This window comes from Pogona vitticeps, chromosome 2, assembly GCF_051106095.1.
Source record: "Pogona vitticeps strain Pit_001003342236 chromosome 2, PviZW2.1, whole genome shotgun sequence".
In the NCBI taxonomy this organism is placed as follows: domain Eukaryota; kingdom Metazoa; phylum Chordata; class Lepidosauria; order Squamata; family Agamidae; genus Pogona; species Pogona vitticeps.
In genome coordinates, this window is record NC_135784.1 from 294,842,380 (window position 1) to 294,856,807 (window position 14,428).

The 14,428-nt window shown below is 45.6% G+C and overlaps 1 protein-coding gene across 5 annotated transcripts in view; it reads left to right on the plus strand.

Moving 5' to 3' along the window:
* The first annotated feature begins 1,077 nt into the window (after positions 1–1,077).
* Positions 1,078–14,428, plus strand: part of NPR3 (natriuretic peptide receptor 3) — a 97,387-nt gene continuing 84,036 nt past the window's right edge. For 4 of the 5 annotated variants that reach the window (XR_013541156.1, XR_013541157.1, XM_020807109.3 and 1 more), the window contains exons 1-2: positions 1,099–1,971; positions 13,196–13,318. Coding sequence is in view for 3 of the 5 variants with exons in the window: in XM_020807109.3 (XP_020662768.3) it covers positions 1,230–1,971; positions 13,196–13,318 (865 nt within the window). In the remaining 2 variants the exon portion in view is untranslated. Of the gene's footprint in view, positions 1,972–13,195; positions 13,319–14,428 lie in introns of all 5 variants that reach the window. The other variant, XM_020807108.3, reaches the window with a different exon arrangement.

Below are 14,428 nucleotides of genomic sequence, written 5' to 3' on the forward strand. Positions count from 1 at the left end.
CCGCTTTCTGACGGCACGTAAACAAGCGAGCTACTCGCCTCACCGACCCGGGGCCAGCGGTCGCTCCCGGCGGGAAGCCCGAGGGCAGGGATAAGGCGAGCGCTCTCCGCCGAGCTCCCTTCCGAGTCCGGAGGGTGCCCGGAAGGCAGGCGGCTGCTAACTCGGTGCCGATAACGACACCCGCGTCCCCACGGCGCACACCGGCGTCCTGCAAACCCCTGCTTCGGAAGCCAGCTTCCCAAGTTAGTTCCACGGGGTACCAACTCCCAGACGCTGGCTCGTTGGGGCACTTGCCTCCCGGAAGTAACTTTTCCAAAGCCTGGTCCACCCAAGTGGACCCAAAGGCATGCGCGCCACCGTCGGTTGCCGAGATTCCAAACACGCGTGCACACCGGATCGCACCCTGAATCGCTACACTTCCGATATACCTTCCCCCACCCCCACCCCCCACCCGTCCCAGGCAACATCGCCCCAGGCACATGCACGCCCGCGCCCAGTTTTCCTTGACCTCATTGCGCCCAACAGCGCTCCAGAATCCCCAAGCAAAGCGTCGGAAGACACCGCAGACGGCGACCCGCGGCATCCAGGAACCGCCGAGCAGGGGGGTGGGGGGTGGGATGCGGCAGGACGGAGGGGGGCGGGGCGGGGCCGGGCGGGGGGCACGTGAGCGCATGGCTCCTCCTCCTCTTCCCTCCCCCCCCCACAACACCACCCGCCCGGGCTCGCAGCGCCCTGTGTGGCGGCGACCGGGCGCGCGGGCTGCTGCCACCCTATTTAAACAGGGGCTATGAGACCAGCCGGAGCAAGGGAGGTTCCCTCACACCGCTCGGGAGGCAGAGAGGGCTGGGGACCGCGGAAGAGGGGGAGGCGGCGGAGGAGGAAAGGAAGGCGATGCCGGTGCCGCCGCGGCCGTCGCTCCAGCTGCGCCGCCAGGGACAGGGCGCGGGCGAACGGTAGCTGAAGTACCAAACATTTCCCCCCACCCCCGTTTCAACAACAACAACAACAACACAGCACCTTGGCCTCTAGGCATCCAGAGGACGGAAAGCGGGTGTGTGTGTGGGGGGGGGGGGTGAGCCAGGCAGGAAACGCCCCCTTCTAAGCAACCCATACAAACTTCTCCAGGGCTTCCCAGGCTTCGCTCCTGCTTGCTCGCCCGCCCGGGTTTTGGAGGCCAAGCCCTTTTCCGCGCAAGACCCGCGGAGGCGCGCTTCCTCGCAACGGCCACCATGCCCTCGGGGCTCACCGGTCGCCTCGTCGCCTGCAGCCTCCTCATGGCGTGGCTGCTCTTCCTCGTCAGCAGCAACAGCAGCAGCCGGCCCGGCGCGGAGGAGGAGGAGGCGGCGGCGGAGGGGGCGGACGAGGAGAAAGCGCTCCGGGTGCTGGTGCTGCTGCCCAAGGACAACGCGTACCTGTTCTCGCTGGCGCGGGTCAGGCCGGCCATCGAGTACGCGGTGCGGAGCCTGGAGGCGAACGGGACCCTCCTGCCGGCGGGCTACAAGTTCCGCCTCTTCTACAACGACTCGGACTGCGGCAACGGGGCGTTCTTCAGCCTGGTGGACATGGTGGCCCTGAGGCGGCAGTGGCCGGACCTGCTGCTGGGGCCCGTGTGCGACTACGCGGCCGCGCCGGTGGCCCGCCTGGCCTCCCACTGGAACGTGCCCATGATCTCGGCCGGCGCGCTGGCGGCGGGCTTCAGCGCCAAGACGGGCGAGTACTCGCACCTGACGCGGGTCTCGCCGGGCTACGCCAAGATGGGCGAGATGTTCCTGGCGCTCTTCCGGCACCACCAGTGGAACCGGGTCCTGCTCGTGTACCACGAAGACAAGGAGCAGCGCAGCTGCTTCTTCGCCGCCGAGGGCGTCCATGTGGTCTTCCGCGAGGCGGGCTTCCACATGGACGACTTCGCCTTCGACGAGAGCGCCAAGTACGCGGAGGACGTGGTGCGCGCCATCCAGGCCAGCGAGAGAGGTGAGCGCGCGGCGCGGGATGGCGGGGAAGGGAGGTTCCCGCCGGAGGGCCGGCCCGGGGGGGGGGCTCCCGGGGCAGGGAGGGGGGGGGTCGTCGTCTCGGGAGAGAACCGACGGCAAAAAACCGCCGCTGGAGTTTCGGCGCAGCAGCGCGCACTCCGGGAGGTGCGCCCCCGACTTGCTGTGGGGGGGGCTGAATCTTTTTTGTGTCCAAAGCCAGGCGGGACTGTGTCCAGGTGGCCCGGCCGGTCAGAGAGCGCTCGCCCTTTTGGAGGCAGCTCTGATCTGCAGCCTTTGTGACCTTCTGCGCCTTTGCCTCCCCCGCCCCCTCGCCCCTCCGCCCCGGTTACTGGCTGAGCGCTCTTAGTCGCATATCGTGCAACTCCGTCCTCTGCGGGTTTACTCAAAAGTAACTCCCTTCCAGTTCGGTACCTAGAGATCGCTGCCTTGGGACGTCTGAGCCACCCTCCCAGGAATAGGCCAGCGTTGTCCTCATTTTTAACGGGGGTAAAACTGGGGCTGCAAGAGAGGCAGCAGTTTGCCTGATTAAACATACAGGCGCCAACACAGGTGCAGCTGGAATCCAGATCTCCCAGGTATCAAGCCCCCCCCCCTTTTTTTCTTCATTCCTCACTCTTGTTACTGTTCCTTTGCTTTCTGGCTCCTTCCATCTGGTGGACTATAAATGTGAGAAATGAAATAAATAAATTACATGATGTGTCGTATTCTGAACAGCAGTTAGTGTTCTGGGGAAAGCTGTAATTATCCTCGTAGATTCATGTGTAGGGAAAAAGATGTACAGGAACTCTGACAATTGTGTATTTATTACACAGTACAGGAATGGCTGACAGATCCTAAAGAGACAGGAGTCAGTCAATAACATGAAGGATTAGTCTCATCAGGGCATCTTCTAGATGGAACAGGATCTGATACAACGCCTCTTCCTCTGGATATTCATTTGCCCTTCAGTAGGTGTGTGTCATGTATTGTCAAGATGCAACCCAACTTGTAGTAAGCATAATAGGACTTTCGGAGTGAGATATTTAAGGAGTGGGTTGTGCCAGCCTCAACCACTGTGCGTTTCCATGACTGAGTTGTGATTTGAACCCAAGTCTCCTGAGTTCTAGTGTGGAACTGTATCCAGCACACTACACTGAGGATCCTTAGTAATCCTGGCATCTTTTGCACCACCACCACCCAACAGAATAATGTCTGTTACTTTTGAAATTCTCATCCAGCTTCTTTCAGGTATAGTCTTTTTGTCCAAAATGTTGACCTTTCCTTCTCCTTCATTTTCACTAGGACAGATTTTGGTGGAAGCCTTTTTTAATTTAAAGAACACCCTTCCTAATGAATGTGAACCAATTTCTTCTGAAGTTCTGTTTGTCAAAGAAGAGCTGTACTGTAACATGTTTCAACCCCCACACTGAAGTCTTCCTAGATCAAGTCTTTTCAGAACACTCCGGCTTGCAAAAAAGTACAAAGACTTAATAGATTTTCATATGCTAATTGATGATTTCCTACATACAGTACTTTTTTGTTGCTGTGAGCAAGTGGTCCAGATGGAAATTTTTTTAAAATGGGTGCAGCTGGACTGCAGAATTCTGAGGTGCTGTAGACTTTCTCCAGCTACCTTGTACTGATGCATGTGTATAGCTTAGCACCTTGCAGTGGGGGTGGGGAGCCTTCCAGATACTGCTGGACAATAACTTGACCCTAGGTCACATTGCATGGTCCTAATGGGAGCAATGTGTGCATTAGAGCAAAACTGTGTATATGTGTGAGACAATGTAAAGTTCAGAGTGGATGCTAAGCATGAATTCTTCTTACAGCGTTCAACTGGAGGATTTCTCCCTCATGCTGTTTGAGGAGAAGTATTGTAGCAAGTGTTTGGGATCATTTTGTTTAGAAAAGGAAATGAGTTACCTTGACTTAATTTTGAAAAGCACTGCTGTTTCTATAGTGTACTTGCACTGGACTGTGTACAAATGGGGAAAGTTAGCAGCTATAGCCTTAGCAGGTTTTGCTCTCAAGGAAACATCTAATGCTCAAGTCCATCTTGTTACTGCTGCTCAACAATTAGGGCAGTATCTTGTGGACCATCCAAGGAGCATGGACTTTCCTACTCTTTGCATGACTTCTGTTGTATTGGTAGGATTTCCAGAGGAAACCCATTCACAAGCATGGGACTTTCACTAGCCCAGTGAAGTACTGGATATCTCCATGTGCCAGCTTTGCAGATATTTTCTTGCTCATGCTGCTGCCCACAGTGCAAGCAGAAACATCAGACAGAGGTCTGCTCCAAGAACCCAACAGCCTTGGAGATCTGCTGCAATTCATTCAGAAAACTACCTGTAGATGTCAGTCAACTTTCTGTTCTCTCTGTCGGTCTCCGACACAAGTGGCTGCTTTCAGACCAGTAAGATTACAATTACAATCTTGGGGTTGGCGTAATATGGAGAGTAAACTTCAGCATGCTTTATGTGAGATTAAACAAGAAATTTGAAAAAATGATTCCTTCTAGAAAAATGCCAAGATGGGAAAGCACGAATGAGTTAACTCCAAAGTTCAGAGTTTCACATATTTCTGTGCTACCGTCTCAGAAGCCATGTTCCTGTCCTTGCCAGCCTTGCTCATTTCCATTTTCTGTTTGTTTATATTTGCCGGAGAAGAACTGGCAAGGATTTCCCTCCCTTGTGCTTCCCACAAAATATGGCACATGCAGAACTTTTTTTCTTTTTTGTCCGTATAGATGATGGATGAGATCACATTTTCTGAGACCATCTTTATTTATTGTTTTTCCTTTCTTTTTCATATATGTCTTGTTTGGACCACTCTTAGTATCAGCAATGTCTATTTTTGTGGTGTTTCCTGTTTTTATTCAGAATAGGAAGTTGTTTTCCAGCGGGTCATATGTGTACAGCTTTTGGACTCCTTTAGTTCAGCAGGGATAGCAGAAAGCCAGGAAACCAGACTTAGAATGAATGGGGGTTGGGATAGGCTCCACTGAAACATTAGATAGCAACTGTGAGGATGTACTTATGCATATGGCATTATATATATACATTACTCCCTCTTGCATGAAATAAGATAAATGCTCCCTCTTACATGAGATAACATATCAGAAGGGTTGACCTTACCTCTGTCTTGGGCTGTGGAGTAAACACACAGTGGCTGATGGTTCTGTGTTCCTGATTATGTATACACACTGATTCTTCATTTATCTCTTTTGAAAATATGTGCACAATATCTCCACAGGTTGTAAGAGAAGTGTTCTAAATACAAGACTAAGAAAAATTAACAGAATTTCTTATGACATATCTTCCTCCACCAGTATTACTCAGATAATTTCCTGTTTTTTTCAGAGCAACATATCTGAATAAGCCTAGAGGGCATCTTTTCACAAACAATTTAATGTGTGATAGGATCCAGGTCCATTAAAATAATGAACAGCTTCAGCCATAATTGTAGAGGAATTTAGATAATATCCATGAATACGTATTTCCTTTAAAGCAACAGCTGAATGTTAAACTATACCTACCAATACACTGTTTTACAACAGACAGAAATGTGCTTTTCGGTCATGTAATCAGTGTACAGATAAAGGGTTCACTGAGGGCAAAAGCTGAGGTAAAACAGCTCTTCTGCAACATTGGGGAAGGGAGCATATGGAATACAGGCATTAGTGGATGTTTGTCTGTATCCTTGAGCCCAAGTATTTGAATGAGAAAGCTATCCAGCTTTGAAAATATTTAAAAGATTATCCAAGCTGCATCAGAGTGAAAAGGATGCATATTGGTACTGCATCAATTGCAGTTTTTAGAAAGAAGTAAGACAGAAACAGGCTGACTTGCTGGAAGCGCTGCCTGCATCCAGACCTCTCAGGGAGTGAGGAGATTCAAAGAATGAGTTGTTCAAGTAGTATTTTGATTTATGTTCAGTTGCAGCAGAACGATAAAAAGCGGGTTGCACTTCCACACATACTTAGATGGATTGCAGTCTGATGACCATTTGCTACACTGAATAATGATGAGGGAGGGTGCTTTTAGCTCCTACTCTGGAACTGCTTTTTTATTCTGTATCAGCGTTTATAAACTGATGGTCAGACTAACATGGGATTTCTAGATATGTGTTTGATGCCAATACATGACATGAAAGGGGGCATTTAAATCACACACCTAGCATGTGCAGGAATGTTTTTTTTTTAAAAAAAAACAGACCAGTCTCTTCCCTGCACATGGTTTATCTTTTGCAAGTTCTCCCCTCCCCCAGCATAACTTCCAAGACATGTTTCCATTTTAAGTGAGAAAAAAATATATAGCCAGAGGTGAGAGGTTATAGAAGTAATGCACCAGAGCAAACAAGGTTTAAGTACTCCTCACCTTTTATATGTCCAGATGCCCCTGTTGCACACATGTCTTCTGTCAAATATCTAGCTGGATTCTTTGATACAATATGTAGCTAAGTAAGAGTATGCTAGAAGTGGGTTGAGGAAATTTATTCCCACCCCTACTGCAAGCTAGGAACACTTCCTCTTGGACTAAAGCAACTCCTTTTGTTAATAAACTGTATAGTGACAGTCCCTTAGCAATCAGCCTCTGTTTCAAGATTTTCAGTTCTAAGCCTATGAACACTCCCAAAGTATACCCACATAGAAATGCTGGATGGACAGCAACAAATCTGATCCTTAACCTTTCCTCTTTTGTAGTGACTCTGCATATGTTAAGAGGCTGAATGGATTCCCCCCCCCGCCCTGCTGAATAGCCAGTTGAGTATTACACAAATAACAAAGGCATTTTGTGGACGCAGCTATGGGGGCGGGGGGGGGAGAGAATATTCCCAACTCCAACACATATTCACAATATGGCCAGCCATTGAGCAAAATAAGTAGCTAGGAGACAAATAGGTCCTGAAAACATTTTTTTTAGAAGCTAGAAGAAATAGACTTAAGAGACATGTGTTTAACACATAGTATACATTACAACAAAACAGTGACATCATTGCAGGTGAATTTTGGGAAAATAGGAGGCTTGAATGGGAAGGAATGGCAGCGGACCCATTGACTTGAAGAGGCAATACCTGGAGTGGGATAGCCATTAGTGTATGTTTCTGGCATGGAAGAGAAGTGTGGATGAGAAGAGCCGAATTTCCTCCAAGCTGGCTGATTAACAGTCCCCTCCCTCCCGCATTTCTTTTCTTCCAGACAAGCTCACTTTGATCTCAAAAAAAAGGGAAAATGCAGTTTGAGAGAGAGGCTGTCACACTCCATTGAGTGTCCTTTTGATTTAAAATGGTATCTCTGCTTCCACTTTATATCCAGAAGGGGCAGAAACTCAGTTTAAAGAAAAGCATCCACTGTCTCGCGTAGTTTCAGCATCAAAGAAAAAATAGATTTGAAGCAGAAGAGTTGCATGCCACTACATTGTCTGCTTTTCTTATAAGTAATTACAGGCATGGGTTAGGGGAGGTTTAACCTCTCCCTGCTAGAGATGGGCATGAACCAGTGTTCACTGACTTTGCTAATAGGATGTTTTTTCCTAATTCCTGTACCATGACAGATTGAGTAAATTGTTTATGCGCTGGTGGCCTGCGCAGGAAGGAATACATTGCAATCCTGATCATAGTCATAGGTGCATGTGCATGATGAACATTTTCATATTTGTTTCTTTTTAAGTGTTTTCTGAGGTTGCCTCTTTCATTTACATGTTTTTTTGCGTACAAGTCCTTTTGGTTTATATTAACGAGACCACCTCTTTTAGGTCATTTCATGTTTAATAATTCAGATTTTCAGGCATTAGTTTAAAAACCTTAAAGAACTTGTAAAAACTACTCCAGAAAAGGAGAGGCAAGGCAAAAGAGAATCAGTCTACTCCGAAAGCAAGGAACAATACATGAAAAAAACCTCACCATCGGAGCTATGCAGAGACTTGCTTATATTATCACATTCAAAACATTGCTAGACATTGGCTACCTGGCACACAGATACACCCCCACACTAGAGCAACCAAAAATAACACAAGAACAACAAGAGAGAAATTCCCATGCTGTGCCCAGGTGATAATATAACGGCCCAATTAAAAATTCACCTTCTTAGCTGATGCACAAACAGAATCAAACTAAACAGTCGCAAACAACCTACCAAAATATGTACTTTTAACAGAATGAATACACAGTAAACTGACAAAAATAACAATTTTTAAAAAGCAATCACACTGGGAAAGCAGCTTCCCCCAATACATGGGAGTGTAGAATGACAAAATCAATGAACACACACACAAAAACCCCTCTCTCAAAAACCAAGAAAGGAAAGCGTATAAAGACAAAAAATATAACCTTAATCTAAGAGAATATGGAGTGAGTTGTCTCCCATGTATTACATGATGTCTTCTCATCTCTTCTTTGAGTCCAGCAGGCAGTGCTAGGCAGTTGCAAAATAATCCCAAGGAAGACGGGGGAATCTGCACAGGCAGTCTGCTTGTTGATAGCAGCAATAGTAATAATAATAAATGGGAGGAAAATCCCTCCAAAAATAGAAGGAAAAAAGAAAAGATAGACAGGACAGCAGGCAGGACAGTCTAAGATGGAGGGCACCAGGAGTTTGCATACTCACAGGCACTGAAGCAGAAAGTAAGCTCCAGCCACTCCAAGTCCTTTTACAGATTGATTGTAAAATGTTATTGCAATTTTACAGATTATTGCAATTTTACAGATTCAAAATTCTCACTCCCCCAGACATTGAAATCGACTGCTATTATTAGCCCTTGCATTGGATGAACAATTTCCTGGGCAGTTTGACAGATAAAGGGTGAAAGAAAGGTGAAATGAAAGAGTGAAAGAGGAAATAAAAACCTTGCATGTACCCTTTTCAGATGAATCATTCATATTCAAGAGGATTCTTGTCTGTAACCAATGAAAGAGCATGAACACAAGAGAGAGCCTCTTTTGTGTTCCCCCCTTTTAAAAAAACACAAAAGGCCCATCTCTAGTCATAGGAGCCCTGCACTTATAATTGATTTTCAAATGAAAACATAGAGGCACATGTTACTCTTTCAGTGTAATGTGTAGTTTGGCCTTCAGTTAACTGCACATTAACTGGTTCATTTACATGTAATAAAAATAGGTCCCGTATTTGCCGGCGTACAAGATGACTTTTTGGCCCTGAAAAATATGCCTCCAAGTGGGGGGGGTCATCTTGTACACTGGGTGCACATCCAGCAAACACTCCCTCTCTCCCAGCGAAGTCACTTACCTGGTAGTAAGACCGAGTAGAGCCCCGCTTCTAGCCTGGGAACAGCCTGACTCTAGCGCTGAACAGCTGACTGTCGGGAACAGCAGAGAGGAGGCAGCCATTTTGAGATGCGACCACATGGCTGCTGCCTCTCAAAATGGCTGCCACCTCTCCAAAATGGCTGCCGCCTCTCTGCTGCTTCCCGACAGTCTGCTGTTCAGCGCTGATGCTGTCCTTCTTCCAGGAAACCCTCGCTCTCTCCAAGCAAAAGGAACCAGAATCACACATGCGGAAGAGGGAGTAGTCTTATACAGCAAGTATATAACAAACTCTACATTTTGAGTGAAAATGTTGGGTCGTCTTATACGCCCAGTCGCCTTATACACCGGCAAATACGGTACATTCCATCTTGGACTATGTTGTACAAAAACAGTATCAAATGAGCATCCTAAATTACATTTCATTAAGCAAATGGCAAAGTAGTTAAGTGTTGGTTTGATCATGTTTCTCTATGGCTGTCACTTCTTATTTGTTGAGGGCTCTTGTAGAGCTTAGTCTTCACAAAGCCAATAGGGGAGGTTAATTAGCAGTTAATTGAATTAATTGAATTTTAATTTAATTAATTAAATTTGAATTAGTAGCTGCCACCTCCTCCCCCACCTATATCAATCCAAGATGAAGGAAATCCCTTTTCATCCAATTGATGGGATAAGTTTTTTATGGGTTCTGCCCTCTTATCTAATTTTGGGAAGTATAATAAAGGAAAATCAAAAAGAAATCCAGGCCTTAGGGTTTGCTTTTCCCTTCTTTAATTACAGGACTCTGTAATTAAGCAGATGGGTGGTGAATGGGATGGATTATACCTAAAAAAGAGTTAAGCTTTATTACATTTTAAAGAAAAGAGTTTGCTGTTGTTAAGTCGTGTCCGACTCTTCGTGACCCCATGGACCAGAATACACCAGGCCCTCCTGTCTTCCACTGCCTCCCAGAGTTTGGTCAAAAAAGAAAAGAGTTATAACACATTAACAAGGAAAAAATTGACTCAGAGTTTAAAAAAAAAAATACAGAGGTAGGTCTCTGGGCACAAAACCTCACATTTTAAAAATATAGAAGACAGATGCAGGACAGATGCAGAAATATTTAGATAATCAGCACAGCCAAAAAGAATTATAATCCCATGATACAAACTAGTTTACTATAACCCCAGTTCTGTTTACAGCCATCTAGTTGTTTCTTGTCCCACTTAGTTCTGGAAAGAGCTCTGCCACATGACCAACTGAAGAGAAGTGAGCCACCAAGAAGCACAAAGGAAACGTTTAATTTAAAAAATCCTTCAATGAGTTGGATTATCTGATACCTGTGAGGCTAATACCTGTGAGCCATCATATTCTTTCCAGGTATGTGTGTTGCTGCATACTTGTTATGACAGCTTCTAGGCCCCAATTGATTTCTATGAACCCACCTCAGGGCTCCTAAAGGAAATAAGGGAGTTCCCCCAAAGGATAATATCCTATGTGTGCTTTAAATGTTCTGTTAGTGCATGGCTAGAATTCAGTATTTTCACTGATCAAACAGACTTAATTAAAACGCAAGAGTAAAACACAGAACTGTCATTTACTTTCAAAACTTGAACGCAACATAAACAGCGCTGATCTGGTTGACTTTCAGACATCCAGTTTTTCTTTCCAGTGTACTATTATTATTATTTATTTATTTATTTAATTTATATCCCGCCTATCTAGTCGTGGTGGACTACTCTAGGCGGCCAACAACAGAGATAAAATACAATAACATAAAACAGCATAATTACAACAACAATTAAAAATAGGGAAACAATAAAGGAGAGAAGAAAATCAAAAGTAATCTGGAGAGAAGGCCTGCCAAAACATCCAAGTCTTTAATAGGTTCTTAAAGGTGCCCAGCGAGGGAGCTCCGCGAATGCCAGGAGGTAAGTTATTCCAAAGGCGAGGAGCCACCGCCGAGAAGGCCCTATTTCTTGTTTTCTCTTTTCGGGCCTCCCTCGGCGTTAAGCTCCTCAGCCTCACCTCCTGGCTCGCCCGTGTGACCCGGGTAGAACTTGGTGGGAGTAGGCGTTCCGCCAGGTATCGAGGCCCTAAACCGTTTAGGGCTTTATACGTAAGCGTTAACACTTTGAAGTCGATGCGGAACCTGATGGGCAGCCAATGCAATGCGGCCAGAGTGGGCGAAATATGTTGGAATTTTTTCACTCCACTGAGTAATCTGGCCGCCGCATTCTGCACCACCTGTAATTTCCGCAGCAACCTCAAAGGAAGCCCCACGTAGAGCGCATTACAGTGGTCTAATCTTGAGATTACGAGCGCGTGTACTAAGATGGTGAGCGCCCCCACATCCAGGTAGGGCCGCAGCTGGGCTATCCGCCTGAGGTGAAAAAAGGCGGTGCGGACCACCGACGCCACCTGTGACTCCATGGAGAGCACCGGGTCCAGATGGATCCCCAAGCTGTGTACACCATCCTTTGCAGGGAGAGTCACCCCCCCAAAAGAGAGGGAGTTTCCCAAATCCCCAACTGTGGGAGGGCCCACCCTCAGTACTTCTGTCTTGTCCGGGTTCAGCCTAAGCCCGTTCTCCTGCATCCATTCCAGTATAGTCCCCAGGCAGCGCTGAAGGCACAGGACGGCTTCTCCTGCAGTTGGCAAAAAGGAGATGTAGAGCTGCGTGTCGTCCGCATACTGGTATCTCTTCTATCTTTTCCCTAAACTCTCTCAACTGCTGCCTCCATCTGTTCACCACACCAAGTGATTTCCCTTTCTCCTCCGAATCCAACACCCAACAACACCACAACCTCCCTTGCTTTTGTATTGTTCAGTTCACTCTTTAACCCCCCCCTCCCATAGCACTCCAGTGGCTGTTATCAGATCAACCAAGAGAGGATGAATGCCAGTGCGGTCTGTCACACTTGTATTAAGGATCAGCAGCTGGTGGGTTTGGGGCCCAGTGGAGCTCCCTGAAAGGTGTCTTAGATGCCAGTCTAGAGGAAAAAAGAGGGCCACAGAAGAGCAGTCAAACTTAAGATCAGGATACTTTGGAAGGTTAAAAAATGAGTCTTGGACTGTTTTGCATCCAAGACTAACCATTTTACTAGGCTGTTGTAAAGGCAGCATGTTTCAGTTGTAAGTGACTAGAAAGAACAAGCATTCCAAGTATATTTACCTCAGAGTTATTTCACAGTGGAAGTCATTGCCTTGGGAGCAGGTGGATTGTTTCCAGTTGACGTTTTCTGAACAGAAGTTGGATAGACATTTGCGGGGGATCTTCAGCTGTGGGTTTTCTGCATTAGTAGGAAGTTGGACTGGAAGACTCATAAGGACCATGTCAACTATTCTGTGATTTTAACATTCCAATTAGTATCTCATTGACAAAGCATTAAGTATAATTCAAAGGTTTCTTTTATGTAACCCACTTTAATGCAGATGTAGCCTACAGAGTTATTTCTTTTGGAATCACATAAAATTTAATTCAATTACTATAAAATTTGAGGTATTGTACAGTGTTTGCAATTTTTGCAACTGTTAGGGTTCTGTCTGTTGTAAGTGCCTCCAGGTTTGAGTTAACACAGAGTAGTTCCACAGACAAAGGTAGAATATTCTTAACTATGTTGATTGAAACATTGGTCTATCCATGAAGTGACCACCCTTTCTATTTTTAGACACTTTCTCAACAAACTATCAGAAAACCTCTGTTAAGTTATATACAATTTAATGGACCATTAGAACTTCCCTATATTCATGGTGTTTTCAGAGGAGCCTGTAAGAATTTGGAACTTGCACAATGTCAGTGATATTTGCAACTACAATTGCTATATTTTTCTTCGAAACTCCACATTATTAAAACAAAACAAACAGATAGAACTGGGAGACAGTCTGTCATTGTCTGCAGCTGTGCCGAAGTTTGAAAATCTGTTCCCTGTGGTTTGAAAAATAGTTTCTTATCTGTGTTTTCCATTTATTTTCACCAGTTGTAATCATGTGTGCCAGCAGTGACGCAATAAGGAACATCATGTTGGCCGCGCATCGGCAAGGAATGACCAGTGGAGACTATGCTTTCTTCAATATTGAACTCTTCAATAGTTCATCATATGGTAATGTTTTTTCCTCTAGTGAGTTACGAGACGTTTATAAATAAAATCATATTTTAGAGATTGTTTCAGTCTAGTAGAGCACCTTAAGTTTGAACATGTGCCTTGTAAGTCTTTAAAGTATAAGTCATAACGTGTGTCTTTGTTCACTTTTTGAGATAACATCTGTTTGGATTATGAAATTAAAAGATAAAAAGAAAAAAGGATGAAATTCTTAGAAGTCTTTTTTTTTTCTGAATTTGCTGTGTTTGCTTCTTATTCTGTTTCCAGACATCTGAGCAAGGTTTGATCTCCACTGCAGTCTTGCACGAGAGGCTGCTTTGCAGAACAGGAACTTGGCTATGACTCTGAGACCATCTAGTGAGCTTCCTAGCCAAGCCACCATGGACCTGAAAGTGGGCTTCCTAGGTTCATACGTAATTGCTCTGCTGTTCATTAGAGTAAACTAAAATGAACAAAACTGAATAGCTGAATGCAACAGGGCCATCTTGGTTCAACACATTAGTTGTCTGTTGGAGTAGCCTTTACAAAATTAACATGGTTACTTCTGAGCAGCAAGTAAATGCTGATGAGAATGTCATAACCCGTTCCACCATACATGCTGGACTCAGACTAGAAGTTCAACAGTGATGGGGGACCCATGAGCATGACACGAGAAAATACTGTAGTCAGAAGAGTTTTCTCTTCATTCTTTACTAGCCCTGTCTTTTATGCATAAACTTACTTACTGTGGTGTCATTTGGTTGGAATGTAGGCAAATAGTAAATTTACCAGCGGCTGAAATGTTGGAGTTCCTTGCTACAGAATGCCTGGGCTAACATGTCTGGATGTAGGAGAGACTGCCAGCTGAGCAAGTGCATGCGGTTTGTGGGTCTTGCAGGCTAATTTAATGTACAGTTTCCAAAACTTAAGTGTTTGGATTCATTCAACATTATTCTAAGGAAGCAAGTTGAACTAAATCACCCAATATTTTTCATCTTAACTGGCTAATGAATCACATCCGAACTACTACACAAAACATTTTCTTTCTTTTAGGGGAAAAGTTTAAGATACTGGCCACACTAGTCTGTTCCACAGACTTTGCCTCACCTTGTGTGTGCTAAGGTGCAGGAT